Below are 19,272 nucleotides of genomic sequence, written 5' to 3'. Positions count from 1 at the left end.
CATAGATGCTGAGTGAGCAGAGTAGAAGAGGTCCCCTCCTGTCTGGCCTTAGGCCTTACTAACGTGGCATCAAAGGTCTGAAGAAACTGCTGTGCTCTTCAGCCAGTCACTGGAGGAACCTCTCTAGGCTGGAGCTCCTGCAGAGATAAGGCACATTCCCAGGGTTGCTGCCCTTTGTAGAATTTATCTGCTGGGAGGTTTTCTTGTGACTGATTGAATGAGTGTGAATGGCTTGCTGAAGTCATTGACTCTGCAAACAGCCCCTGTGCTGTCTTGCTGACAGGTTTGCCTTCAGACAGTGTAGCATTGTCAGAATTGCTTTTCAGGAACAGACTTAACCACCAATGATCAGCAATAATGATGATGATGATAATAACAATAAATAAACACCTTAACAAAGGATAGAAAGGTATTGACATTCCTCATAGAACCTTCACTCTTTACTACTGATAGCGTGGTTTCTAATCACACCAGTCATCCAAAGCTTGGGGAAGGCAACTATTCAATCAAGCAGTAATTTGATTTCTATTTAAGTGAATGATGTTTGAAGGGCCCAAACCAAAATAGTACCCTGAACAGGTCCTGCTGATTGCTTAAGGGACCTTTGAAATTATATAGCAGTGAAAGCAGAAATGAGTAATCCCAAATTAAAATTCCAAAGAGCATCCAGGAGCTTTCTTAACCCTTGAATTTATCACAGTCCATTGATACTCTTAAAAATTATTAAGGAAAGATGTTTTTCAACATGGGAAATTAAAAATTAATTTATTTATTGGAATTGGACATATTAAATATGACTGATGCTTCCTGAGTCATTTAGGATGAAAATTCTTTGTTTTGTGAAGTCATAAACACTTGCCTAAAAGGTTGGATATTTGACATTCTGCGTGCAAAAACCAACTTGTCATTGGTTTGTGAAAATATCTGCACTTTTGAGGCCTAAGTCACTTAGTTATGACATAGAAATGTTTGGAAAGTAGCTGATATATGTATATATGACATTATTTGAAGGCAAAATATCCAAATTTATATTCTAAATTTATAATCCAAAGTATTAATATATATTGATACTTTAAAATATGCCTATCTCAAAAAATGTAATTATACGTAGTGTTCCCAGGAGTGGAACCTGACGATTTCAGTGTGGTGAGGAGTGTGGGCTCTGAAACCAGAGGGCCTGCTGACCACATACATACTCGTTAACCTCCTGGGCCCCTCAGTTTCCTCATCTGTCAAATGGGGGGATAATAATGACATATACTGGATGCTGTTTTTTTCTATTTTTTGAGGATTATATAGGTTAGTTTAGCTCAGTTGTTTAGAGTGGTGTCTTGCACTTAAGGAGAACTCAAGATATTTTAGGTTTTGGAACACTTATAATTGTGACTTACTGTTTATTCCAGGCAGGAATGTAATTGCCAATTATGAACCATTTATGTTAAGTTAATCAAGTGATATAGGCTTCCTTGGTGGCTCAGCGGTAAAGAATCTGCCTGCCAATATCCAAGGGGATACCCAAAATATTTAGCAACCCAGGTGACACTCTATTGAGGCTATGGTTCTCACAAATGCCTACATGAAAGCCACTCCCCTAGAGCAGCAGCCAGTGGAGGGTGGCTGTGGACTCCAGGGGCCAGTGGGCACTGGGTATTTGGCCCCAGGGGTGCCCTCCTCTCCTTCTCCCCCACTGGGCCAGCCATAGTAGGTGGGTGGTGGGACACACAAGACCAACTTGCAGGAATGGTGCTTGCTGACTGGTTTGGAAGCAGTTAAAGATCTTGAGAGCCTAGGGGACCACTCTGTTCTGTTCTAGTGGTGATGACGCTACTAAAGAAGCCAGGGCTCCTTTCTCAGGGTGGAGACAGGACAGGGTGAACGGCAGCGCTGAGCCCAGCTTGTTAAGTTTGCATTCAGCCTTGCCTCTGTCCACGGTCCTTCAACCTGGCTCCCGAAAGTGCTTGAACTTGTTCTGATCAACATGGCATTTGCCAGAAGCTACCCAGTGCAGCCATGAAGGCTGCAAGCCCAGATCTTCTGTGCGGTCGCTCCAGGGTGAACTCTGCGTGCCAGCTCTTTGGACCCGGGGACCTTTTCCGGTCGTCAGTGTCTTTGGACTGGTGGGCTTTTTTTTTCAGTCTACCTGACTTTTATCTTCCCTACACGTTTCCTTGTTTTGTTTGTTTGATTTTTGTTCTTTCTTTCTTTCTTTTTTTTTGTTTATCAAAGTTAGAGATGCACATAGTTTAGAGAGTCAAAAAACATCTTATTTATTATGAAAAACAGCAATTTCCTGCCCAGCCCACTTCATTTTATCATTTTCCAGTCCCCAGAGGCAACCTCCTGAGAACATTTTTTGCATTTGATTTTGGCATTGGCTTTTCTTTCAGTTCTCTACCGATGCCTAGAAGACAGAATCCCCAAGCTCTGTCGCTTCAAATAACAGCTGTTTATTTGCTCACAACTGCGATTCAGGCTTGTCTCTGCCTCCTGAGGTGTTGATTGGGCTAGAGCATCCTGGGGAGGCTGGACGGGCCAAGGCCTGGCCGGACTCTCCCCTCCCCATCAGAGTCTCTCATTCCCTAGGGATCCCCTCTCACCAGGTCACCTCTGGTCCAGCAGGGTGCCTGGATATTTCCCAAGGCAGCCAACTGCCTAGGGGGTGAGAACAGAAGCCGAAGAGCAGAGGTCTTGGAGAAGACCTAGACCCCAAGGTCACCCACTGCTACTTCTGGCAAATTTCATCGGCCACAGCGAGTCACAAGATCCTCCCAAATTCAAGAGAATGGACGTGAACTTTCACGTGGAGGGATGGAAAGAGATGTTGGCAGTTCTTAATGTGGACAAGCTCCTATAGCCCCATGTCCTTAAGTGACATGTTTATGGCAGTCTTCATTTTCACTGGGCTTCCCAGGCAGTAGAGAATCCTCCTGCAATGCAGGAGACGCAGGTTTGATCCCTGGGTTGGGAAGATCCCCGGAGAAGGAAATGACAACCCACTCCAGTATTCTTGCCTGGGAAATCCCATGGACAGAGGAGCCTGGCAGGCTACAGCCCATGGGGTCTCAAAGAGTCATTTTTATTATTTTAATTATTATTGTTATTATTTTGGTTTGGGGCGTTGTATATTGACTTCTGTTTATAGCAGATGAGGATTTAGTTCTCCTGCCCTCCACCTCCACCTGACTACTGTCACGGATACCTCCTGATGCCCCTCATCATCCCAATATAGTTGTATTACAGTCTGGACTAGATCAATATTTGGGGTTTATATTAATAAGATGTGCGTCTGTGTGTGCTGAGTCGCTTAGTCATGTCCGACTCTTTGCGACCCTATGGACTATAGCCTGCCAGGCTCCTCTGTCCATGGGATTCTCCAGGCAAGAATACTTGAGTGGTTTGCCATGCCCTCCTCCGGGGATCTTCCCAACCCAAGGATCGAACACGCGTCTCTTAGTCTCCTACATCTCCTACACTGGCAAGCGAATTCTTTACCACTAGCACCACCTGAGTTTCTGTAAGATGCCACAGATGTGCTAGCTGCTGAGGGGACAACGTGATAAATGTCCCGTTTTGAGAGGGCTTTCCATCTGCGGGAAGTCAAAACCAGAACAGGAATGTAAGACAGATGGAGATAATTGCTGTCACACTGATACAGAGGGGCTGCAGGGCAAGGAGAGGTAAATTCTAACCACGGGGATATTGCACAACTTGGTCCACAGATTGATTGGAACATATTAATATGGATGACTCAGTTCTCCAAGCCAACTAAACTAAACTTCACTTGAACTCATGGTACTCTGAAATCAGTGATGCTCAAAGAATGTCAGGAAGAATTCTGTTCAGTGTTCTCCGTCACGAAACCTCTGGCCAGTGTGGCTCTGTGCCAATTACCAAGGAAAGTAAATAAATAAAAATCATATTTTGAAATAGACAAGCAAAAGTCATGTGGCCCGTAGGTATTGCAATAAAAATGCTGTAGTACGTCTGTGTCAGCCGAGAAAGTACGTGCTTGTAGATATAAATCTTCAGTTAAACACAGTTTGTTATTTAGGATGTTAAGGTTTCTTCTTCCCTGCAGGCTAACTGCTGTCAGAAGCAGGGATTGAGTTCTGGCCATTGCAGAACTGAGAGGCCTTAAATCTTAACAAAATCCTTGCTCATGTCAAAGTGTAGCAATTGCATGACATAGATTATGTCACAGACAGATTTTGAGAAGTGGCAGGTTGCAAAGGTGACTAGATCCTTGAGAGGGAATATCCTTATTTCAACCCATCACCTCTGCAGGCCCCTGAGACTGCAAAGAAAATCTGGGGGGCTTCCCTGGCCACCCAGAGGTTAAGACTCCAAGCTTCCAATGCAGGCAGTGAGGGTTTGATCCCTGGTTAGGGAACTAAGATCTCACATGCCACAATTGTTGTTCAGTCCCTAAGCTGTGTCCGACTCTTCGTGACCTCATGGACTGCAGCCTACCAGGCTTCCCTGTCCTCTGCTATCTTCCTGAGTTTGCTTAAATTCATGTGTATTGAGTTGGTAATGCCATCCAACTATCTCATCCTCTGCTGCCCCTTCTCCTTGTGCCTTCAATCTTTCCCAGCATCAAGGTCTTTCCCAATGTGTCAGCTCTTCGCATCAGGTGGCTGAAGTATTGGAGTTTCAGCTTCAATATGAGTCCTTCCAGTGAATATTTAGGGTTGATTTCCTTTAGGATTGACTAGTTTGATCTCTTTGCCATCCAAGGGACTCTCAAGAGTCTTCTCCGGCACCACAATTTGAAAGCCGTCAATTCACATGTGGCGAGGCATGGCCTAAATAAATAAATAAGATGACTTTTATAAAAGAAAAGAAAATCTGGGCTGCACTTAGCCTGGGTCCACTGAGTGTGAGGAAAGGGTTTTGAGAACAAAATATAACCTTGCACATGAGATCAGGCTGTTTGTCTTCCTCAAACCCATCTGCCAGCCATGTGGGTCCTGTGGTAGCCTTTTGCCCTCTCAGATGCTCAGGCACTGGGGACAGCTGACCTTGCCTCCTCTCTCCTATGGCTTTTATAGTTCAATGTGGGCCATCCACACAGCCACTGGCCCTGGCAGCTCCTGCTTCTTCCTCTTTTTCAATTCCTAAAATGAATCACTCCATCACCAGCCTGAATCATCTGTTTGGTAAGGACACAGCTGGGGACTCTGACAGGGGCTGTGCACCACCCCCACCTTAATGGAATGTCTACCTGCCCAATGTGACCCAGCTTTTAAGGATATGAAAAGTCAACTCTTGTAAATGCATCGAATGAAACAAAGTTGAACCATTTCTCTCTCTTTAGGCATGTCCCGGAGTCTAATAGTTCCAAAACCACAATGAATTTTCAAGAAGGGATACGGTGTTTCCCCCAAACTTTTTCCTTCCAAAGAACAAATGTTAAGAAAGATTAAGATGTTTCTCCAAGATACCTTCCCTGATAATCCCAATAATTTGTTCTCTGGGTACTTTGTATCTCAGATGATTAGTATCTCAGATGATTTAGTACCTTTTTGTAGAGTTGAATGAGATAGAGATTTATATTCTTTTAGTGGCTGCTATGCAGCTTCCCAGGTGGCGCTAGTGGTAAAGAACCCTCCTGCCAATGCAGGAGACATGAGACGTGTGGTTTCAATCTCTGGGGTGGGAAGATCCTCTGGAATAGGAAATGGCAACCCACTCCAGTGTGCTTGCCTGGAGAATCCCATGGACAGAGGAGCTTGGCAGGCTACAGTTCATGGGGTCGCAAAAAGTCAGACATGACTGAGTGACTGAGCACATAAGAATTTCTCATCCTTTACATTGCTGTATGTAAAACAGATAACCAGTGGGAATTTGCTGAGTGATGCAGGGAGCTCAAACCTGGTGCTCTGTGACAACTTAGAACGGTGGGATGGGCTGGGAGGTGGGAAGGAGGTTCAGGAGGGAGGGGCCATATGTATGGCTGATTCATGTTGATGTATGGCAGAAAACCAACATGATATTGTAAAGCAATTATTCTCCAATTAAAAATTAAAAGAAATTTAAAAAAATTTTAATAAAAAAAAAGTTTCTCATCCTCTTGGGATGCAGGTTAAGTCGAGCAACAGGATATCCTCTTTGAGTCCTATTAGGGGTCGCCCGTAAAGCCTTTGTTTCCTTGAAATGTTAATGGGTTGGCTTAGGTTAATTTGGAGGCCAGCACTGAACTGCTTTAATAATAGAAGTCTGAGACGTTTGAAGTTCCCAGGGAAATTTCAGGAAGGAGAGAGGAGTCAGGCAGACTAAGAATGCTGCATGGGAAAAAGACCAGAGAGGAAAAAGAAAACAAACAAACAAACTAAATGGTTCAGTTCAGTTCAGTTCAGTCGCTCGGTCGTGTCCGACTCTTTGCAACCCCACGAATCGCAGCACACCAGGCCTCCCTGTCCATCACCATCTCCCGGGGTTCACTCAGACTCATGTCTATCGAGTCCGTGATGCCATCCAGCCATCTCATCCTCGGTCGTCCCTTTCTCCTCCTGCCCCCAATCCCTCCCAGCATCAGAGTCTTTTCCAATGAGTCAACTCTTCGCATGAGGTGGCCAAAGTACTGGAGTTTCGGCTTCAGCATCATTCCCTCCAAAGAAATCCCAGGGCTGATCTCCTTCAGAATGGACTGGTTGGATCTCCTTGCAGTCCAAGGGACTCTCAAGAGTCTTCTCCAACACCACAGTTCAAAAGCATCAATTCTTCAGCGCTCAGCCTTCTTCACAGTCCAACTCTCACATCCATACACAACCACAGGAAAAACCATAGCCTTGACTAGACGGACCTTAGTCGGCAAAGTAATGTCCCTGCTTTTGAATATGGTATCTAGGTTGGTCATAACTTTTCTTCCAAGGAGTAAGCGTCTTTTAATTTCATGGCTGCAGTCACCATCTGCAGTGATTTTGGAGCCCCCAAAATTAAAGTCTGACACTGTTTCCACCGTTTCCCCGTCTATTTCCCATGAAGTGATGGGACCGGATGCCATGATCTTCGTTTCTGCTGAAAAGATGCTTTGGGGAGAACACTAATTTTTAAGCTGTTTGCTACTGAGAGCACAGCACGAGCTGCTTTTTTGTCTCCGCATTGAGATTGTCACTGGTGGATCCTTGGTCCACAACCTGTGCATGTGAGTGGATTCTTGTGTGGTCATGGCTCCACGGTAGAGGGGCTGGAGCTGGCAGGGGAGACTGACGCCTGGGTGGCATTGTTACCTATACTAATGTCCCATCAACTCCACTGGTCTATAAGTACCTATTTAGTGATGGAGTGAATAAGTGTGTGGATTTCTAAGCTGAAACAGCAGATAATGGTTTCTCTCTCCCTCATTTTTTTTGGCTGTGCCACACGGCATATGCGATCTTAGTTCCCTGATGAGGGATGGCACCTGTGCCCTCTGCATTGGAAGTGTGGAGTCTTAACCTTTGGACTTCCAAGGAAGTCTCCCAAGGGTTTCCCTTTAAGTGACACTAGATCAGACCTCACAGATATCAGTGAGAGAATTACTTAGGAAAGAGGGCACAGGCTAGGGGCTTAATATGTCTTTGGTGAACTAACCAATCACCAAGTCAGTGAGAAAAAGGCTCTCTTCTTTTGGTTGTAAGCGCGTTCTTCCATCTAGAAAGAACGAAAGCTTTAATCCTTGACAGAAGAAGATGACTTGAATTATGAAACCCAGGATTTCTAGATTCCAAGCAAGTCTCTTCCTTGTTCACTAAATAAGGAAACATGGTAAAACACAGAGATTTCTGACTTCTCCATGGTCTTAGGAGTAGTTCTTTTACACTTTTCATAACAGTGTTTTCATAACACTTCATGACAGATTAGTGTGCTGATGTTCAGCATGTTGTGTGGGATATCTCACACACCTTGGTTTTTCCACAGCATTTCAAGGTTCAGTTATAACTAGGTCCTGCATCCCACTGTTGGCTGAAAACGATAATCACAGAGGCTTTATTTCCCCACTATGTTTCTTTTTTCTTTGAAAGCCTATCAGCTTCTTGAGGGAAGGGACTATGTCTCACTCATTTCTGTAGCCCCACTGCCTGACAGTGTCTGGTCCATAGTGAGCGCTGAGTCAGCACTTTTGAGCTGAACTGCATGTGGGTGGAGGGAAGCTAATTGCTGGAGCAGTGGTGGTGACCAGCTCAAGAATAATTAGTTACCCAGTAGCCAAGACACAGAAGCAACCTAAATGTCCATTGACAGAAGAATGGATAAAGAAGATGTGGTGTGTGTGTATATGTATTTATATAATGGAATATCACGAAGCCATTAAAAAGAAGGGGATAATGCCATCTGGAACAACATGGATGGACCTAGAGAGTGTCATACTAGGTGAAGTAAGTCAGACAGAAAAGGAAAAATGTCATATGTCATCTCTTATATGTGGAATTTAGAAAGAAATTATACAAATGAACTTAACTTACAAAACAGAAACAGATTCACAGACTTAGAGAACAAACATGTTTACCGTGGGGAAGGATGGGGGGATGGGATAGTTAGGGAATTGGGGGATTGACATGGACACTCTGCTATAACGGATAACCAATAAGGACCTACCTTATAGCACAAGGAGCTCTGCTCAATGTTATATGGCAACCTGGAAGGGAGGGGAGTTTGGGAGAGAGTGGATACATGTATATATATGGCTGAGTCCCTTCGCTTTTCACTTGAAACTATCACAACATTGTTTGTTAACTGGCTATACCCCAACACAAAAAATTTTAAAAGAAGGAAGAGAAGAAAAAGTAGTATTGCTTTAGAGACTTTCCTTGTGGTCCCATGATTAAGACTTCACCTTCCAATGCAGGGGATGTGGGTTTGATCCCTGATCAGGGAGCTAAGATCCCACATGTCTTGGGACCAAAATACCAAAACATAAAATAGAAACAGTATTGTGGCAAGTTCAATATAGACTTTAAAAAATTGGAGTGTTTTTATCCTATTGTTCATTGCAGCACTATTGACAATAGCTAGAACATGGAAGCAACCTAGATGTCCATTGACAGATGAATGGATAAAGAAGCTGTGGTACCTACATACAATGGAATATTACTCAGCCATAAAAAGGAATGTGTTCGAGTCAGTTCTGATAAGGTGGATGAACCTAGAACCTATTATACAGAGTGAAGTGAGTCAGAAAGAGAAATATAAATATCATATTCTAATGCACGTATACAGAATCTAGAAAAACGGTACTGAGGAATTTATTTACAGGGCAGCAGTGGAGAAACAGAAATAGAGAATAGACTTATAGACATGGGGAGAGGGCAGAAGAGGGTGAGATGTATGGAAAGAGTGACATGGAATCTTACATTACCATATGTAAAATAGATAGCCAACAAGAATTTGCTTTATGGCTCAGGAAACTCAAACGGGGCTCTGTATCAACCTCGAGGGGTGGGATGAGGAGGGAAGTTCAGGAGGGAGGGGATATATGCATACCTGGAGAAGGCAATGGCACCCCACTCTAGTACTCTTGCCTGGCAAATCCCATGGGCGGGGGAGCCTGGTGGGCTACAGTCCATGGGGTCGCTAATAGTCGGATACGGCTGAGCAACTTCACTTTCACTTTTCACTTTCATGCATTGGAGAAGGAAGTGGCAACCCACTCCAGTGTTCTTGCCTGGAGAATCCCAGGGACAGCGGAGCCTGGTGGGCTGCCGTCTGTGGGGTCGCACAGAGTCGGACACAACTGAAGCAACTTAGCAGGAGCAGCATGGCTGATTCATGTTGAGTTTTGACAGAAAACAAGAAAATTCTGTAAAGCAATTATCCTACAATAAAAAAATAAATTTTAAAAAAATGGAGTTTTTTTTTTTAAGTATCCTATAATCAGGTACACCCATACCTGACAGAAGTGTGAAATAAGTTCATTATCAGTGTGATAAGGAATTGCATCATGACCACGTGAGGAGGAGTATTTAGGCTTTTGATAGAAAGCATGGCTGACACAATAACACCCTTGTTTCCACAGTGGCCCCACCTTTAGGAATCCCCACAGCAAGGAAATCCGCTTACTGGGAAACCATCCATCAGTCCCAGTTATCCATTGGAAGGAGAGTGGAAAGATTTGGCTATCCTTGCAGGAATCATGCTGGGCTCCTGAGTTGCCACAGTAGGTAGAAGAGGTGACTTCACAGCCTGGCATCTGCACAGGAAGGCCCTAGGCTCAGTTATTGATGATAACTTGACCCTTTTGTCAGTTGATTATTCAGTCATTTATTCACCAAAATCTATTAAGCCCATGCTGTGACAGGGTTTTTCCTAGTAGTTCAAATGATAAAGAATCTGCCTGCAATGTGGGAGACCTGAGTTCGATCCTTGGGTCGGGAAGATCCCCTGGAGAAGGGAGTGGCAACCCACTCCAGTATTCTCATCTGGAGAATTCCATGGACAGAGGAGCCTGGTGGGCTACCGTCCTTGGGGTTGCAAAGAGTTGGACATGACTGAGTGACTAACACTTCTGTGACAGGCACCATTCTAGATACATGGAATTCATTGATGAAGTCAGTAAAAAATTTTTTGCTCATGGGATGTGTGATAACACACACTTACACATAAATGAGAATGACATCAGAGAGTGACATTAAAGTAGGACGATTTGACACAGAGTGGCTGAGTGGTAGTCCAGAAAGGCATCTCAGAGGTACCATACCTCCGCTGAGACCGGAATTAGGAGGAGTTGCCTAAAGAGCCGGAGGAACAGCATTCCAGGCTGAGGGGACAGCCAGTGAAGGGACCCTTTGGTCTTTCTCCTGGTGTGCTCCAGGAGTCGGGAGCAGGGTGGGCGAGGGGAGGGTGGAGCAGGTGGAAACGGAAGTTGAGTCCAGCATTTCCGGTCTTACCAGGGTTAACGCTCTGTCTTCTCTTCCCCGTCTCCCCCACCCGCAGACGAGTTTGCAGAGGAGGAGGAGGTACATTCCTTCGGTTACAAGCGGTTTGGTAAGTTCTAGCAAAGCTTCGTTCCTTCTCTGTGCTCGATCTGGGAAATGGTAATGTGACTGTGGCCGGACCTTTGATGCACAAGAATATGCGTGGCTCTAAGGCCCAGTTCTGGTTGCATGTTGAGTTTCTGTATTAACAAGTAGGTGGTTTGTCACGAAATCGGAGGGTCGTGGGACAGGAGTTGCATCCAGGCGTGGTTGGGGAAGGGATGGGATGCTTAGGCAGCTCGCCGAATACAAACCAGATGGCCTAACAGGCACAACATGGTGGGGAAGGTCAATCTGTGACAAGACGGGCGTTTATCTATTTTGAGATTTAGGAGACATCTTTTCCCTTTTTCCTCAAGGCCCATGCTCTTAACTTAGTCGTTGGTAAGGGAGAAGTGAGAGTAAGACTTTCTCCAGGAACCCATCTAAACACCAGTGCGCTATGGTAGGCTGAACAAAGATACCCTCATTCTAAGCCCCAGAACATGAATGTGACCTTCTGTGGCATAAAGCATTTTGCAGATGTGATTAAGTCAAGAGATTGAGAAGGGGATGTTATTCTGTATTATCTGGGTGGGCTCTAAATGTAGTCATAGGTATCCTTGTGAAAGGGAGGGAGAGGAAGATTTGACTGTGGAGAGAAGATGGGATGATGGGAACAGAGAGTGGTATGATGAGCACTGCAGAACGAGGAAGGGGCCACAATCCAAGGGATGCACGTGGCCACTAGCTGCTAAAAAAAGGCAAGGAAATAGATTTTCCATTCAGAGAACTTTGGTGGGAGTGCAGCCCCGCCACCATCTTGACTTTGGCTGACTGAAGCTCATCTCAGACTTTTGGCCTTTCAAACTAGAAGAGAAGACATCGGTGTTGTTATAAGTTACCAGGTCTGCAGTGATCTGTCATGGCAGCCGCAGGAAACACATGCTAGCTCCTGGGTTCCTCGGCTGCTGTTCACGGATGGTCTTCTCTCTTTGACCACACTTTCCGGGTTCTGCAGTTTGGCATTGAACTGCTGATGAAAACATGACCAAAGTTCCAGAGACAGTTCAAAGGAACTGAGGTTTTTATATCCAGCATGTTTCTATGCCTTGGTTGGAGGAAATGAAGAAGAGTAGGGTAAAAAGGAATGAGAGAGAGTGTGTGTCTGTGAGAGAGAGAGAGAGAGACAATATGAAAGAGAATAAATCTACTTCCTGTTGCTTAAAAACAAAAAATCCTGGCCGGACTTTGATTAACGTTAACATCCTCCAGCTGCTCTGGCTCTCTCACCGCTTTAGCATTTTTCCTTCTGGATATGTGCTTATGTATTTCTTTCTGGGAATAAAATAGGGTTTAATGTGGGAATGCAGTGGCATGGAGCCCATGGCCCCTCCATTCATGTGCTGACAGAGAGGCTCTGCCCACCATGCCCTCCCCTTCCCCCCACTACTGTTCTTTATCTGCACAATTACATGTTTCAGGATTAGTACCATGTGTCGGGCTGCTTTCCCATCGTGAGTTCATTGAAGGTCATCATAGGAGTGAAGAGGAAACAAGACATGATAAAGGAGAGGAAAAGCAAAACAAAAATTAAAAGTTAGAAATAAGGAGGAAAATAAAACTTATAGAAATAAGGCAGAATAAATATTGACATGCCCGTGTATTTTAGAAATAAATAGATTGCAGATCTCTATGTGGAAATCAGTAGAAACATGAAGAGCCAAGAGAAGAGAGCCACCTGAAGAGAAATTTTATTTAAAATTTAGTGACTCTGTAACTAGCTAGATGGGCAGGGGTTTGATGGATGACACAAAAGCATAGTAAGTTGCTGAAGGGATTTAATTTACGGTGGTTAAGTGATGTGTGGAAACTGCAAACTGATGACTCAGAGGGGAGACGTGATAACAATGTACAAACACTGGAGAACGAGGGAGACTTGGAGAGACTGATACCAAATGGCACTAGTAGAAGAACAGAGGGATGGAATGAAAATGGGGAACTTTGGAATGGACTGCGAGAGAGACATACAGAGTTTGACAGTTCTTGGGTTCAGTCGTTAGGCACAGTGCTGGATATCCAGCATTGGGGTCAAGTAGAATTTGGAAGAGATTTCGCAGTGATTTGTTCAGTTCAGTTCAGTCACTCAGTCGTGTCCGACTCTTTGCAACCCCATGAATCGCAGCACGCCAGGCCTCCCTGTCCATCACCAACTCCCGGAGTTCACTCAGACTCACGTCCATCGAGTCAGTGATGCCATCCAGCCATCTCATCCTCGGTCATCCCCTTCTCCTCCTGCCCCCAATCCCTCCCAGCATCAGAGTCTTTTCCAATGAGTCAATCTTTGCATGAGGTGGCCAAAGTACTGGAGCTTCGGCTTTAGCATCATTCCTTCCAAGGAAATCCCAGGGCTGATCTCCTTCAGAATGGACTGGTTGGATCTCCTTGCAGTCCAAGGGACTCTCAAGAGTCTTCTCCAACACCACAGTTCAAAAGCATTTGCATTGGCCTTTAATTTTATAGATAAGGAAGGTGAGGCCCAGGTAGATTAAGTCCTTGCTCAGGCAGGTTAACTGGAGCTGAGTTGGATGCTGGGTCTTTGAACTCTCAGGCTAGCGTAGTTTTGCGGAAGGGCCAACAGTGAGGTTGAGGTTGACCTCTCAACTCCTGTGTTCTGGAAGCATCCCTGCTGTTCTGGAACCCTTAAGTGAGCGAAATACCCAATCTGGCCCCACCAGGGAGACCTTATCACTTTCACAGTGCCTGAAACTCTGCTGCTGCTGCTGCTAAGTCACTTCAGTCGTGTCCGACTCTGTGCGACCCCATAGACGGCAGCCCACCAGGCTCCTCCGTCCCTGGGATTCTCTAGGCAAGAACACTGGAGTGGGTTGCCATTTCCTTCTCCAATGCATGAAAGTGAAAAGTGAAAATGAAGTCGCTCTGTCGTCTCTGACTCTTCGCCACCCCATGGACTGCAGCCTACCAGGCTCCTCTGTCCATGGGATTCTCCAGGCAAGAGTACTGGAGTGGGGTGCCACTGCCTTCTCTGGCCTGAAACTCTAGACCCGGTTTTATAGACAGTAAATGGGTTTTTGGGCTTCCCAGGTGGCTCAGTGGTAAAGAGCCGGCCTGCTAATGCAGGAAAGGCGGGTTCCATCTGGGGGTCAGGAAGATCCCCTGAAAAAGGCAGTGGCAACCTTCTTTAGTATGCTTGCCTAAAAAAATCCAGAGGCTAGAGGAGCCTAGCAGGCTACAGTCCATGGGGTAGTTGTTGGACAAAGAGTTGGACACAACTGAGCAGCTAAGCATGCATGGAAATGGGTTTTTAGTTCCTAAGTGGCTGTGGCTGATCATTGAAAGCAGCAGAACCCAAGAACCCATGCCTTGAGATATGATTCAATTTTAACCATGAAAGGAAGACAAAGTTGGTGAAAGATGGTGAGTGGGAGGTGTCCAGAGACCAGGCGGTCCTGTTGGCCCTGCTCCCACTCACTGTTGTGACTTGGGACCAGACACTTCCACTCTGTGGGTCTCAGATGCTGCATCTGCCTGCTGGGTGAAGTGACACCTGCCACGGTGGTAAATCCACCTCCCAAACCTTTGGTGAGACTAAGAAGGATACTAGATGGACAAGTGCTTTGAACCTGCAGCGCTATGTAATCAAAGGTGGTGGTACCACTTGCCTGGGATTTGGGGCTGTCATCACTTTCTGGACGTTTTAATCCAGCTGCTGCAGAATATGGGCTTCCCTAGTGGCTCAGACGGTAAAGAATTTGCCTGCAATGTGGAAGACCTGAGTTCGATCCTTGGGTTGAGAAGATCCTCTGGAAAAGGAAATGACAACCCACTCCAGTACTCCTGCCTGGAGAATCCCATGGCCAGAGGAGCCTGGTAGGCTACAGTCCATGGGGTCACAAAGAGTCAGACACCACTGAGTGACTAAGCACACACTGCATAATATGGAAATGTAACAGGTCTGAAATCTCATTCCTATAAAGAGATGTGAAGATGAGCACAGTAGTATCATTGGCTTTTATTTTTGCAAAAGAGACTGATAACCTAAGCGTGCATGTGTGGTAAGTCACTTCAGTTGTATTTGACTCTGTGCATAAGGGTTAGTTGTTGTCTAATTTTGGAGAAGGAAATTGCAACCCACTCCAGTATTCTTGCTTGGAGAATTCCATGGAAAGAGGAGCCTGGAGAGCTACAGTCCATGGGGTCACAAAGAGTCAGCTACGACTAAACCACTAACAAACATTGTCTAATTTTAGGTAAGTCTTGTTTGTGCAAATACAGTGGTTAAAACCTGAATTTAGACTGTAGATGAACCAGGGATTAATTATTTGCAGGATGTAGGGGCTACTGTTTCAGCAAATTGTTATCTGGTAGCTTGCTTCCAAAATTATTTATGTATATTTATTCAGAAACATTTGCTACATAAAGATAAGGGTTGTTTACATAATAATATCATACTTTTTCAAATTCAGTACAGAATTATAATAGCAAAATGGGTGATCATCTCCAATAATCTCCTATGTGATGGTATTATTTTGGAATGGTCATCCCTTGTCTATTCAAGGATTCATTGTCACATTTTGGTTTCAACCCTGCTTCTGTTTTTCTTCCATATGTCTTCATGTCCTGGTTTGTTAGCCCCTTCCCCAAAGTTCTGGGCAGGTGTCTAGAGAAGAGATTGATTTAAGTCTGATGGGTTTGCCACTTATCTGCTCCTCTGATGAAAGCTCCAATGAGGGGAAACTTTGAAAGGTTAATGAAGTGAGCATTTTCAAATTTTCATCAGGTTCTGTGGGGCAGTGTTTCTTGGCCTCAGTGTGCAGAGCTAATTAATTTGGGATGTAACTATAGTTACAGCTTGGCAGGATTCATTCTCTGGAACATTAGGTACCAGTATATCAGGTTTTATTTTCTATGGCTAGAACATGATATATATTACAATGATATCTTTCTACTTATTTCCCAGTTACTGTTTTCTTCAAAAATATCACATGGTGGCTCTAGGATCTTTAATTATTATAGTTCGCAGAAAAGGAAAGAGAATTTGCTCCTACTCTACAGGAAAAATATGAATTCATAAAATTTGGAATTTTCAGCACGTTGGTCCAAAAATAGCTTCTGAAACCTTCTGATTAGTCATGTGATTAACGCGAGTGCATTCAAGTTAAAAAGTTTTTTTTTCCCATTAAAATGATAGAGTAGGAGGGAAGAAGAATGTCGTTTCAGCTCCAAGGAATAAGTGAATCCCAGTTCCATAGAAATAGAGACGTGGGAAAAGGGGTGAGTTCCTGATCCTGCTTTAACCCACATTAGAAATGATCATAACAAATCCAGCTCACATTTGTGTATCACTTTCATCTTTTCAGAGAGCTTACTGATGTGGTTTTCCTTCACCAGGACTCCCTGAGGCTAACAGGCCAGGCATCATCTTTCCTATTTAATGGCTGTTTGTCCTCGTCTCTGGAGGCAGCAGGGTGCAATGGTTGGGTGTGTGGATGCTGGAACCAGGTGGGTGGTTCTGGATCTGAGTTTCAACACTCACCAACTCTGTGACCTTGGGCAGATGCTTGTCCAAAGCTGTAAAGTCTGATTCATCACCTGTAAAATTTGGGTTATCACAGGCCAACTCCATCAGGCTGATGTGGAGTTAAATATGCCTCTGGATACAATGGAATAGTACTTAGCCATAAAAAGGCATGAAATTGTGCCATTTGCAGAGATGTGGATAGGCTAGAGACTGTCTTATAGACCTCAAGAGTGTCATATGGACTGTCATACAAAGTGGAAAAACTTCTCTTTTGAAGTTTTCGAAAGAGAAAAACATATTGTATGATATAGCTTATATGTGGAATCTAGAAAAATCGTACAGATAAGCTTATTTGCAAAGGAGAAATAGAGACACAGATGTGGAGAACACTTATGGATACCAAGGGGGAAGTGGAGGATGTGGGATGGGTTGGGAGATTGGGACTGACATACATACATTACTGTGTTTAAAATGGGCTTCCTAGGTGCGCTAGTGGTAAGGAAACTGCCTGCCAGTGCACGGTTGGGAAGATCCCCTGGAGGAGGAAATGACAATCCACTCCAGTATTCTTGCCTAGAGAATCCCATGGACAGAGGAACCTGGTGGGCCACAATCCATGGACTCGCAGAGTCAGACACGACTGAACAACTAACACTTTCACTTTTGCCCCTTTTCTGTGCTGGGCATAAGTGGGGCACCAAGACTGACTTTGTTCCATTGGTTGCATCAGGTTTTCTCGTGTTATCTCTGGAATAGGACGTGGTATAATAATAGGGTTTCAGAAGTTATACTGATAGAGAAGTCAGAGCTGCGTGGTTCCTTCCGCCTTGAATGTCATGACTATGAGCATCTGGGGACAGCTGGAAATATTTGTTGTTTGAAATATTTGTTGTTTGTGTTTGACAAACAAAGCTCTGGCCAAGATGCTTCCTTGGGGCTCAGTTATAGGGAGCATTAATAGCTGTGAGAGAAAAGATTGCAAAAATGGCAAACTGAGAAACAGCAATAAGTACAAGGAAGCATATACTATGGAGAGGAACTCAAGTCTTTCCTAAAAACTAAGTGGAAAAATTCTCAGAGAACTACTGAAAAATTACAGAGGGGTAACAGTCCAAAATGGGTTTGCTGATGGCCCAGTGGCTAAGACTCTGCACTCGCAATGCAGGGGCCCCAGGTTTGATCCCTGGTCAGGGAACTAGATCCCATATGTTGTAACTCAGAGTTCACATTGCAGCACAGCCAAATAAATCAATTAAAGACAACACCTCCCCCCCCACCAAACAAAAAGGGGTACTAGTTGCCTTTCCCTAAGTATATTTACCAGACTCTGTTCTTGAATTTTTTCAAGAAAAAGTGAGTTTTGTTTACCCGCAACTTCACAGACCTCCCTCTACCTGTAGTTTCACACAGGCTGGTCTTCCTCTTTTCTTTCCTAGGACAATAATTTCGGATGAGCAAGAATATTTTTAACAGTTTAATCTGCACAGGGCAGGGCATGTGAGAGCAGCCTGAGAGATCTGTGTAGAATAGAAGAACCCAGGCCCAAGGAAATGGCAGCCCACTCCAATACTCTCGCCTGGAGAACCCCACGGACAGAGGAGCCCAGCGGGCCGTAGTCCACGGGGTTGCAAAGAGATGGACACGACTGAAGGGACTTAGCATCCATGCACTGCCCCAGAATGCTTCCCTTACTCTGCTCCTTTTTTTCATCATCACCCCACCCCACCCTTCAACAAGATAACACATGAAACTTCCAATCAGTGGCTCTTGTTAAATCATGGAGCTGTCTTTGCAAGAGGGCTTGAAGCACTGAATGTCTAAAAGGACAGAGGGCCACTTTGGTCTTCTGAAAAATAGCAGCACAGATATACTTAGCCAGCTAGCCAGAAAGAAGTGTGCTTTCTGAAGCACGTGGCGAGTTTCTGCTTTTGGTGGAGAGAAGAAGGTTGCAAGAGTTTACCAAGAAGATGCTGAATTATCTCAGGGAAGCTGCTCAAGATAAACACTTGGCTGCCTCCACTTCTGGTTGTTTGGGCTCGGGGACCAGGCTGCCTGTCTCTGCTCTCCCGGGACTGTTCCCAGAAGCCTGGCTGCATCTTTAGATCTGAAGAAGGCGCTGCTTTGAAGTCGTCCACCTCCAGTAAAAAGAAGGGATCTAGCGTTCCTCTCAGCACAGACCAGCGGAGTTCACCCCTTTCCCTGATAAGAATGCCAGGAATTTCCATCATTTCCTGTAGGGAATGGCTAAAGGAGCCCAGCATGAGGCTGTCCTTTCAACAGCACCTTTTCCAAACATATCTAAATGGAAAGGGTACAACTGCAGGCAAAGCGCTGACCCTGGCCAGAGATAAGTGATGATCGATGGGAGATGAGCATGGTGTCTCTGTGGGGTTCCTCTTCAAAGCAGTTTGCCTCCCTGAGTGGCAGAGTCTTCTTTATGTGGCTTTGCAAGTCCTGATGGAGTTGATATTTCTGATTTTATAAGAATTTGGAGTCAAATGGCATGTGAAGAAGTGGATGCAGCAAAGAGATTCAGAATAGTTCACCTGGCCCCTCTCTCCCCCGCCCCTCACTTCCAGGAAATCATCAGGGTTCCTGAGACCTGAGAAAGGGTTTTCTGGCTGTCGTTTCTTTTCAATAATCTGAGGTTTCCTAATTTTTTTTAAAAATTATTTATTTTTTAATTGAAGGATAATTGCTTTACAAAATTTTGTTGTTTTCTGTCACACTTCAACATGAATCAGCCATAGGTATGCATATATCCCCTCCCTTTCGAACCTCCCTCCCCCACACCCC

At 44.8% G+C, this 19,272-nt stretch overlaps 1 protein-coding gene across 1 annotated transcript in view; it reads left to right on the top strand.

Moving 5' to 3' along the window:
• The window catches only part of COLEC12 (collectin subfamily member 12), a 178,758-nt gene that overhangs the window by 5,658 nt on the left and 153,828 nt on the right, over positions 1-19,272 (top strand). Inside the window, exon 2 of the mRNA XM_018039580.1 lies at positions 10,915-10,965. Within this exon, the coding sequence (XP_017895069.1) occupies positions 10,915-10,965 (51 nt within the window). The remainder of the gene's footprint in view (positions 1-10,914; positions 10,966-19,272) is intronic.

Source organism: Capra hircus, chromosome 24 (genome assembly GCF_001704415.2).
Source record: "Capra hircus breed San Clemente chromosome 24, ASM170441v1, whole genome shotgun sequence".
Lineage (NCBI taxonomy): Eukaryota > Metazoa > Chordata > Mammalia > Artiodactyla > Bovidae > Capra > Capra hircus.
Note: the sequence above shows the minus strand (reverse complement) of the source record. Positions and strands in the feature narration are given on the sequence as shown.